The sequence below is a fragment of the Vidua chalybeata genome, chromosome 1, assembly GCF_026979565.1.
Source record: "Vidua chalybeata isolate OUT-0048 chromosome 1, bVidCha1 merged haplotype, whole genome shotgun sequence".
NCBI classification, from domain to species: Eukaryota; Metazoa; Chordata; class Aves; order Passeriformes; family Viduidae; genus Vidua; species Vidua chalybeata.
In genome coordinates, this window is record NC_071530.1 from 41,784,440 (window position 1) to 41,796,130 (window position 11,691).

Here is an 11,691-nt window from a genome sequence, read left to right on the forward strand (position 1 = left end):
GGGCCATGCATTAATTATCTAGCAACAGTCTCAGAGCTCTTGAAAAAATTAGTAATGCAAGAAGAGTACAGGAGCTACCATGGAATATTGTCAATTAAAATACATGTTGTCTGGAACAGAGAAAGAAGACAGCACCTTCATGCTAAGAGAGGGCATGTAGTTACCTTTTGGAACTGTCAACAGCCACCATTTATAACTCTAATTCAATTCTTAATTCTAATCTTATCAATGCTTCCATGATTTTGGGGGAGGCAGGGATTATTACATCTGCCCCCTCACTGACAACTGTATTAAGTACAAGAGAGGAAGAAGCAAAGAGAGTATTAAATCTTACCCCCATTACCATTTTAGTACATACAAGAGCAGCACTGGAAAGACTAGGACCTCAGCGTTCTAGGAATTCTTTTGTACTCCATCTTTTCCAATTCCCTAATGTTTTGTTATTGTTGCTTGTTATTTCTTTCTTTAGGGTAGAATCCACTCCAGACCACTGCCTGATCTTTCCAGTACCACTTTCTTTATTATGATACTTTTGGTTTTGTTTTTCTTTTTTTCTTCCATAAACTGTCCCTCCTTTCTTCCCATCCAATATTTTCCCATTCATTTAAAAGCCTTTAAGAGAAGTTGACACCAAATACATCCTATTGGGACATAACAGCAACACTGTAGGTACTCCTACAGTAACTAGCCTGGGGAAATTATTTTCCATTATTTCAATCTAGTATTCAGTCAATTCAACTGAATTCTCTTGTATCATTATCTGCATAATAGTGCCTCCAACTTGCAAGCACTTCAGTGGGAGAAACAGTTTTCATTTTCCCCTACAAATAACCCTTTCTCTGAAGGGAGGCTGTTCGGGTCTCACAACAACTTTAGCTAGCTTGCTGATCAGTCAGTCATTGATTTAAGAAAATCTAGTTTCCAATCTGCTCATCCAGCCACAAAAGCTGTGTTTGGGACACTCAGCCGGCTCATTCGGCAACCGGTTTCTTAACAGAGAAGCCATGCCTTTCTCAAGTAACATCCTTGTATGGATCAAGTATTCTTGAAATTTGAGTGACTTTGTCTAGCAGGCTGCAGACCCCCTTCACGCTCCAACTTCAATGTATTAAGTCTCCAGTGCCTTTGGGCATACCATATATAGCGGTGGGGGCGGGGTATGCTGCAGGGGGCTGGAATTTAACCCTTTACCAGCACTGCTTTTAAAGGGAAAAAAAAAAAAAAAAAAAAGGCAGGCTTGGAGGCATGCTGCTCCTTCTTTCTATGCTCTGATTAAGTTCTTCCTCAAAGTAACAGACCCTCTGCCTCACATACACATGCACTTACTAAAACATCCTGGAACTATACAGTTGACTTCCAAAGCACAGCAAGACACAGCAGCAGCAAGACCCCAGGAGCTACCTGGTGACTCTCTCTCACACCCTCCATGCCTGACATGGCATTATTCAAGGTTACAGAAGATCAGCAACAGTAACCTCGTCAGGTAACCCGCACTGACTCGCTCAGTGGTGCATCACACTACCAACCCTGACACAAGACAACAGCATTTCTCTAGTCCCTGATCCAGCTCTAGGCTGTATTACAAAGCTTAAGGGCATCCATAATGCAGACAGCTTTCAAGCTTTGCTCACACCCAATATTTAAGGCTAGGGATTTTTATTTTGTACACTTAACTGTCTGAGAGTGTGAATAGCTGCATAAAAAGAACCACTGAAGTGAAGGGGGAGGATTTGAAGTTTGATAGCTGACATTTTACCCTAAATAATAGTTTGCCTTTTGTTAACCAAGAGCAGAACAAAAGGCTGTATAACAGTAGTTTTTTAGCATATGCCAGCCACTCTGGACAGCAAGTGCCTAGACATCCAAACAGAATCCACAAAACCCAAGACAACATGGGATATGGGGAAGTTACAGCAACAAGCTCCAGCACTACCATCCAAGAATCACAATGAAGTTTGATTGCTGAATTTCAGGCCCTTGCCAGCCTTTTAATCCAGCCAAACACAGCATTTGACAGTTCTGTACATTCACAATACCTTGCCTAGCAAAAGGAAATATTTACAGTAGATGGTAGTTTATAACAATATTGGCTATCCACAAAATATATGGGGGGGGGCGCATGTAATACAAGCAACCTTTAAATATTTTGGTTATGCATGGAGACTAAGCAACATTAGAGGGAAAATGATACAACACAAGTTTAGCTATTACCCTTGGCTCACTAAAGCACCCTTCTCCTCCACAACACAGATTAAAGGGTGAGCATTTGCTATTCTCACATCCCTGGAAAGCACTAGTATAAAAGAGCAGCCTTGGTGATTGCTTGTGTGCTCTTAGGAGAGAGAATGCTGTAGTAACAAACAGGAGTTAAACATAGCTGCTGAGGTGACAGCAGTTGCCTTTGGTTGGGTTAATTTTTCTACTTCAGAAATTAAAGACAATTCACATGTTTCTTCAGTTGAGGTTTTCTCTGTAGCATTCAAGGCATATCTCACAATCCCCAGAATTTTAAGCACCCAACTCAGAAAAGTGATTCTCACCCGTTGCCAGTCCAACAAGTTTAGAGCTTGCCTCAAGTCGCCTCCCTACTGCTGGGAGGTAATCCATTTTCTCCAAGTCAGCACCAGTGCGGGGGCATACAGCACAAAGCATACAGAACCATAAAACAATAAGCATTTGAAGTTTCCAGTTCAAGTCTTAGTCACTTCAAAAATATTTCAACCACATATGAAGGAAACTGCTAACTAGTCATCATCCTAGCCAACAAGTTCACCATCTGGGGTTTTAGCAATGCATGTTACACACTCAAGTGAAATAACAGGAATGGAGCTCTTATTTCTTAGAGCTGAACACATAACTGTGAATTAATTCTTCTGTCAGTATTACACACATATCCAAGATGCCTGAACAACACAGAATATATATTCATGAGCCTCATCCATGGGTACTGGGTTTTATTCCTTTTTCATACTATGCTATACAGCTAAAGCATTCAAAGCTGGCCAACATTTTTAGTTGCTAAAAAAGATTAGCAGCTATGGACTCTTAAATGAAAAGAACTTATTTTGTTGAGGTTGATAGCAGAGGAAGAAACAAGTAGCTGAGAATCAAAAGAACTTTAGAAAAGAAGCACACTACTGTCTTAGTCACATACAATTTCTCTTCTTTAAGATGGTAGAGCAAAGAGGAATAATAAAATAATATCTGAGCTGACATTACATACTAAAGAAATTTTTGTACTCAAGATAGAAGTTGGCAGATATTGCTCCAATTCCTTAACATGTTTTTTGTTCCATTTCTGTAACTTGATTCAGATGCACAAGCTTAATTTGTTAGGAGGACCAAACCCATCCCACCCACAGAGCCCTTCTTCAAGCACAGCCAGGGAAAGGAGAAAACAAGCCATGGAACAGGCTGCAGCTGAGCCCACAAAGAGAACAGCTGAAAGAAAGTCAATATGCCTAATATATTTTAGGATGAGGGACATCCATTCATTACATTAACCAATACTTGGATTGCCAAGCAGTAGCCAGTCCCACCCAATATTTCTACACTTTAATTCAAGACTTTGAATGATAGGTTAAAAGCATTAGTAAAAATTATGTACTACATAATTATGATCCAAGACTATATTTGTAACTGCTCTACTGAAAGTGGAGTACAGCTGAAGACAATAAACCCCTTCTGTGATATCTTATCTGTGGTAACATTAGTCTTGCATTCAGTGTCTGTGCTCTCAACACATCGTGATTCTTTCTTTGCCTGATGGAAAGACACCAACAACTTTGCAGGAAGGAAGGGAATATGGGAGGAAGACTAGGAAGACACTGGGTCAAGACAGTATTGAAAGAGGAATGATACCTCCTTGACTTTAAAAACAGAGGAACCAAGTAGTTTTCCTTTAAGGAAGCACGGTCTAGCAAGCATGTTTACATGCTCTGAAGGTTTAGCTGAAAAGAGAAACTGCTACACATGATGAAATATTTCATCACTAAATTGAAGTAAAAATTCAGCTAGACCTTCTCTCCTAGTTACAAGATACACTTCAAGGCATTGGTTCTAACAAAACCATAATTAAAAAATTATGGGTATACAGTAGTCTAGTTTCATGCCTATTTATTGTATGCATATCTCCAGCTGTATGTCAGTACAACCTCACAGGTCTATGCTGCAGCCTGCAAGCATTAATACCCTTACACACAGCAATACTCTTGGGTTTTCAAAGACAGGCTCTAAGTAAAAACAGTCCATGAAACATGACTGAACATCCAAGGCATACCTGCTTTTTCCCATTTTTACTCACTGAAAATTGTCTGAAATTGTGTTTAATTAAGCCAGTAGTGTAACAACATCATATTATCACCAAGAGAAAAACCTGACAACTTTGCTGTATTTACCCTAAAATGGTGAGCGGATTTCAACACCAGTCAACTGCAAAGCAGGGGGGGTTTGGATTCTTCAGTATGGTATTAAAGCTGTTTTAAAACCCAAAGTTTTAATTTCGTTACTAAAGAGAAGGAGCTAAATAAAATGATTTCTGCATGCAGAGAAGAGCCAGGAGCTAAAGATATAATGGGGAAGAGGCATCTAAAGGGAAGACAGAGTAATCCCAGAGGTTTAACACCTGATAGCTGAACAGTATTTGTAAGTTTAAAAATATTGTGGAAAAAAAAAAGATTATTCCAACCCCTTATCATCCTAAGGATGTTAAATCCACATTCCATGTATCACATATGAACAAAATAACTCACTACCCTGCTTTCTTCATGAGGAAAAAGTTAAAAAGGAAATCACAACTGTCAGTAACCTAATCTGAAGCACTGTCCTCAGATGGGCACCTGTATGTGTGTTTGATATCAGAAGAGGAAAGACACAGTAATTATGATAAATGAAGGCTGCATGAGTACAAAGAACTATACGCAGTTTCTTACATACACTGGAAGTATGAATTTTTCTAGCTCATGTGCACATTTTTTCTCTAAAGCTGAAGCTCTAGCAGTCACAACACCAGCAACACAAAGTATCTGGATACACTCCTAAAATTTTTAATCTCTTTGTTAGGCAGCAAAAGCCTTAATCACTACACAGAGAAACAGCAAGAGCCTGTACCACACACTGCAGTTTCATATAAATAACCCCTGAGCAAGAGATGCAGAACTGGAACTGGGAACTCAGGCATACTCCCTCTGCATCAGCCAACTACTTTGGCGAGACGTGTGGGTGGATGGCATTGGGAGCACCACAGAGCAAAACTCAGCATTTGGCAGTATGGAAAGCCATTACACAAAAGAAACCATATTTAACCTACCATTCCTGTCTAACCACTCTATTCCTCCTTTCCCCTCATACCAGTTCAGCTTGCAATTAAAATAAACTTATACCAGTGCTAGCAAAAGGGAGAAAAGTCTTCTGTCATGTTAAGCAAGTTAAATTGGCTCACAGAAGCATCTCCTGAGTGTGCAAAGCCAAGCCTGGCGAAAACAGAGGAGGACGTGAGAGCCCCTATTCTCTGAGTAGCCATGAGATGTTAAGACAGCTTGCTCCCTATTGTGAAACCACAGCTTTACCCTACATTAGAGCAGCTTAAGACATAAATTCAATCAGCAAATTTAGCCAAGGTACCAGTTAAGTAGCTTTCAGTTCAGCTGGCAGCTATACAGTTGAATGCTGTCCCCTATACATGTACATGTGTGCATCTTTCACAATCTGTAAAACAGTAAGAAGGAATGCATTTTATTTGTAATCTAAAAAAATAAGAAATCCAGGAATATATGCAACCCCAGAATTCAACATAGCAATCTGATTTTAGCGAGCCTTGTCTGCATGCTCCAATAGTCCCATGAACCATTGCAACTCACTGATATGGCAAAAAACTTAAGAGTTTGTAAATTAATCTGATCAGTTAAGAACCTGACCAAAGACAGACATGATGCAAGGAGAAGGAACAGTGTGTCTAAGGGCAAGGAGAGAAATGCCTTTAAAATCCTTTCTTGCAACAGAGGGAGCTGTGGTGCTACAGGGTTTTGTCTTGTGTGTCTTGGTACTCCATGAACCATTTCTAAAATGGAATCTGTACAGCAATATGACAACTAGAAGGGTTACACACCATTAAGCTGACTGAATTTGGCAACTCCACGCTTTCCCTAGAAAGTGTTAGAAGTCTGCTATTAAAGTGTTTTGACCATCCGCCACTGTTATCGTGAAATTATATTCAAGCACACAGGAGCTGAGCTCTGGCATAAATGAAACCCCAATTGTTTAACTTGCAACTTGTGGCATTTTCCACTTTCTGCAAACTCACTTGAATTCAGATAGTTTATCAATACAAGCCAAGTGTCCTACAACTGTTCCAACATTTTCTCAGATCATTGTTTAGTTTACAGTCTATTAATACTTCCAAGAAAAGAAAAATAGAGGTGCTCTTTCAGTCCGAGATGAAACAATCAAGAACACATTGACATATCTGGTAGGATATTTGATTTAATTATAGGCAGGACTAAAGTAAAATCTTTTTCAAGTCCTCTGTCTAGTTGGTTTTTTTAACAATAACATCCTACTTGCTACTGTAGCATTGGGAGTGCTGTACCTACAAAAAACAGTGCCAGACAAAAGAAAATTATCAGAGTTGTAACATGGTTACTTTTGTAGAATGCTTTGAAACATCTGAAATTAAGCATTTCCCCTGCTGCCACGATAGCATTTTACATCAGACAGTGAGGTTCCCAATAGTAAACCACCAGACTGGATTTCAACAGAAGCTCTATGACAAAGAATTGGCTTTTGCTTCCCGCCCCCACCCCAACAGTTTTATTCACCTTCTTTCATGCATCACTGTAGTATCTGCAGGCACTGCTACCCTGAAAGCAGTGTCCAGGGTTCCACTCTCTAATGTTTGCCACTAGTGTAACAGTCAATATTCTATGTTTCAGAGACTGTTATGTACTTATAGCACACAACAGGAGTCAACAGCTCACCCAAGACCAGAACCATCTCCACTAAAAAGAGACTACACGCCAGACATCCCAGTTAAGAGCTGAATTCTGCATTTGTCTGCATTAAGAGGATGAGGAACTACATTTATCTTGTCTGGCAAATGTGTATGCGTAGTCTTGTTTTGAAACTGGGAACACCCTGTAAGTAACCACCCACTGTGCTATTTCCCTTCTCACTCCACTCAAAGCAGAGGTGGAATGAGGGAAAATTATGGGGAATGGACAGTGATTCCCAGAAGGAGGGGTGGAGAGACCAGAGAGGAACAGGATTAAAGGTAACAGATGAGTAGCAGTATTAGGACAGGAGTATCATGTTCTAGGCAAGAAGGCACAAAATAAGGGCACCAGCAACTTTTGTGCAGAAAATCCTCGGGGATGGGGTCAAACTCCTTATAACAGGGTAAGGAGGATATATCCTGGGGAAAGAGAACTCTTCATTTAAGAGAATTACTCTTCCAGCAGCTTGCAGATGGGATCTGCCTATGCCCAAACCTTACCTGCATTAATTAATCTGAGGGAATATCCTGTTCACCAGCTTTTCTCACATACTGAGCAGAACCTGAGTTTTTAACTACTAATATTAAGGTTTCAGGCTACCATTCCTGCCTTGCACTTTAGGTTTGTTTTTACACCATTAGCCCCACAAAGTGCCCAAGTGATGCACTAAGTACTCTCCTGGAAGGCTGCCTTTCTATTATCGTTCCTTTTATGAGGTTGTAAATAGCATTCTTAAACAAGCAATAACCCTCACAGTTTTGCAGCCACCCTTTCTCAGAAAAAAAAAAAAAAAAAGTTGTACACCTCACCCATATTTTTAGCCAAAGTGATTAAGATTTACAGGACAAACTGTTCCCAACAGTCAGTCTCCTCCAAACAATTCCTCTTGAGTGAATAATAAATACTTGCAAATGCTGATCAGGCACACCCGCATTAAGGAGCCACCAGAACACACTAATCAAGAACAGTAGTAGATCATTAATTTGCAGAATAAAAACCTTTCTCAACAGGAGCTGAAGGCTTGAAAATACTCACTTGTTTTAAAACAATTTCTAGGTCTACAGGACACAGGAACACCCAAACCCAATCCTTTAAGAGGTGTAACTCTTTTCAGAGTGCACTGTTGAAAGTAAAATTATGTAAAATAAACTAAGCTTTTTCAGAAGTTACTTCTAGAAAAGCCGTACAATTTAAGCAAGGCTAGAATACCTTTGTTCCCTTTGCAATTTAAGCTTTTAAGTCCACAAAATACATTGGAGCTCCCATCCCAGCTACTTTTACTAAGTGATTCAGAATACATTTCATTAGAAGCTGGATATTCTACGCTATGGCCAAAAGCCCTCAATTGTTTCATTTTACACAGTTCAAAAATAACTTTCATCCTACTAAGAACACAAAAACTAGAAGCTTTCTAGCCTGTACCACAAGACCAAAGTTATACTCCAAAATGAATGCAGAAAGATGTTTTTTCCTAGTGTCTTAAAAACATCATGCCTCATTTCAGTCTAGCATTCAGTATTACACAAGTGCTTTAGGAAGCCCACTCTTAGGGAGATACTGAGATACCACGAAAAGCTGTAAGCAGCCCAGCTGCCATAACGTTTCTGGGTTGCCTTTTTTTTTGTTAAAAGATTTGATCGTTCTTTAATCACACTTCATGTCCCCCAGGTATCATTTTAAGGTCTTTCTTTTTCCACAGAATTCATGCGGTGTGTACCCTGCTACTAGTAACTTTAAGAAACCCAAAATGCCAGACCTTTCTAGAATGATTTCATAGCTAGAGCAACATTAGAGGAGATAGAAAAAGTGTCCCTGAAAACTGAAGACAAAGGCATCACCACATTTCCCTAAGCTAAATACCTTCGTGTATCAGTTAAGCAAGCATCCCACAGAAACTCTTGTACCACCCCTGTCCTCAGGCAGGTTTTCCCCTGAAGCCCCTTGTTGTGCTGTCCAATTTCATCCTGGGAGGAAACTACCTCCAACACCGGTTACTGGAAAATTCCAGTAAAATCCCCCCCGCGTTGACCCCCAGAGCAAGAGGGGAAAGTCAGCAGATCGCTATTTTCCAGCTTCAAACGAAAAATCAAGTTTCAAACTATCACAGTAAGAAACTGTAAGTAAGCCCAATGAAACGTAAGACACTTTCAAGTACATTTTGAAGAAGCCACTGCCTCTTTTAAGATCTATGATACCATACTTAGGGTCACCAGAATCAAAACTTGCAAAGCCAAAGCGTTGTAAATTAACACCACATAAAGCAAGTTCCTGTTTTTGCATCAGTAGATGTTTGCCACCACAGAAGCAGACAAGATGTTGACCAAGAGTAGTAGATATAGCTGGCATATGCAAGCGTGAGTATCTCTGCTAACTTTTTCACTACCTTTTATTTATTTATAATTAATTAATTTAAAAGGTGTCCTTTTCTCAACACAGTTTTCTTCCTTCCCTATTTATTCGTTTTTCTTTCTCCAGTGGGTTACACGCCGAATACGGCTGTGCAAAGCAGACTCTACAGACCAGTTTAACTTAGCATTGGGACTCTGGGGGACCCCAAACCTTTTTCTCTTGCATCTCCACCGCCCCGCCACTCCACGGTACGCATCCGACGAGCTCCTTCTGAGAGGCACAGAGCCCACAGCAGCCCAGTGTCCCCGCTGAAAACCGTTCACGGGCAGATCGGGGCTCCGCCGGCCGCCTCCGGGGACAGCACCTCGCGGAGGGGCCCCCCGGCTCACCTCTTCCTCCTCTCGGGCGGCGGCGCGGAGCATCGCCCGGTGGGAGCGGGGCGCGCCCGGGACGCTGCCGCCTCGCCGCACGCCCTCCCCCGGTGTGTCAGCGGCTCCTGCGCCCCGCACCGGCCGCTGCCGGGGCGGCCCTGCCCCCTGTCCCCAGCCCCGCGGGGCGGCGGGAGCGCCGCGGCCGGTCCCCGCCGCCCCCCGGCAGCGAGCGATGCGGGCGGGGGCCCTCTGGCGCCGGCCAGGGGCGGGAGCGCGGCCGCCCCTTCCCTCCCTCCCGCGCCGCGCTCACCTCGTCGTCGTGGTGCTGGCAGTAGCTGGCCCGGTCGGGGAAGACAGAGAGGATGTTGTATGGCGAGGCGGGGTAGGGCGGGCTGAGGGCGAGCGGCGCGGCGGGGCCGGCAGCGGGGCCGGCGGCGAAGCGCTCGATGAAGTGGTCCTTGGTGAGGCGGACGCGCTGGTGCGCCCGCACGCAGTTGTCGCACAGGTGCTCCTGGCAGTCGAGGCAGCGGGAGCTGGCGGCGTTGCCCTCGTCGCAGGAGCTGCAGCGGGGCTCGCCCTGCCGGCTGTGGGGCCGCCGCAGCAGAAGCGCCGCCGAGCCGCCGCCCGAGGAGGAGGACGAAGACGACGTCGAGGACGGCGCGGTCGAGGCGGCGGCGGCGGGCGAGGAGCCGGCGGCGCGGGGCGGCCCCGGCGGCGGGCGGCCGTGGTGCCGGTTGTTGCCGCCGCCGCCCCCGCCCGACCCCGCGGCGGGGCCGGCCCCGGTGGCGCGGCCGTTCTTCTGCTCGTCGGCGGCGGCCGCCACGACGACGACGTCCAGCAGGTTGCTGAGGAGGAAGTTGGAGGAGGGCAGCGCGTCCATGCCCGAGGGCTCCGAGATCACCACCTTCTGGTCGCAGATGGGGCAGCGCAGCTTGAGCGCGTCCCCCGCGCCGGGGTGCCGCTGCGCCTCCAGGCACTGGCGGCAGAAGGCGTGCAGGCAGGGCAGGACGTGGAGCCGCCGCGGCGGGCCCCCGCAGGAGGAGCCGCCGCCGCCGCCCCCGGAGGAACTAGAGGTCTGCGAGGAGGACGAGGAGGTGGAGGAGTTGGACGAGAGGGGAGCCGGCGAGCCGCACATCTCCTTGCACAGCGGGCAGATCTGGAAGTCGGACTCGGGAAACGAAGCCATTTGAGATGGGCCTGACTCCCCGATGGGGGGCAAAAACGTGTCCCTCCTACCTCAAAAAAAAAAAAAAAGAAAAAAAAAAAAAAAAAAAAAGCGTGGGCGGAAAAGCAGAGGCGCGGGGAGAAGGTAGTTCTGCAAGCAGCTTACGAGCAAGCTGGCATCGATCAGTCGTTTTGCCAAGTGGGATCGATGGGCCGGTTTTGCAAATACGGTGTCATCGATCCGGCGGTCTGCAGGGAGCTGGGTCCTCTCCTCGTACCTCGCTGCTGCCGGGCTGGCTGCTGCGGGGAGTGGGGAGTATTTTTGGTATCAAGGTGTAGCTGTCCCGTTCTCCCTCAGTAAATGGATCCTCTCTTCCCTCTCATGTACTTAACCCCCGATTCCCCGTTGCATTAGACAAATTGTATCGATTCCCCGATCGGTCAATACCTCACACAGTCTTCTCATCTCCCCCTCGGGTCAGCAGTTTGACAACGTGGTTTGGTTACTTGTCCTCTTCCTCAACGGAAAGTGCATGGGCGCCGACCGCCCGATCCCCGCCGCATCCAGCGGGGACCGAACTCTGTCCGCCGGTGCTTGGCTCCGGTTCCCACGGCCGCAGAACCGGGTCGGGGCGGCAGTGCAAGTCCCTCTCGGCCGGGCGGGTGTGGGGGCAGCAGGGGCTTAATTCAAGTTTCGCTCTTTCTTCTTGGGGCGTTGGGCTTTTTCCTCTTTTCCTTTAAACCTGTGCTTGTCGGGGGGGAAGGGGAAATTTCGTTTCAGTTCCCCCCTCCACTTTTGCAATCCAGAGCAGCTCTAG

The 11,691-nt window shown here is 45.1% G+C and overlaps 1 protein-coding gene across 1 annotated transcript in view; it reads right to left on the reverse strand.

The window, feature by feature from the left end:
- Positions 1-10,895, reverse strand: part of TRIM71 (tripartite motif containing 71) — a 54,211-nt gene extending 43,316 nt beyond the window's left edge. Inside the window, exon 1 of the mRNA XM_053956514.1 lies at positions 10,020-10,895. Coding sequence (XP_053812489.1) covers positions 10,020-10,895 — 876 coding nt within the window. The remainder of the gene's footprint in view (positions 1-10,019) is intronic.
- Between the last annotated feature and the right edge of the window lie 796 nt (positions 10,896-11,691).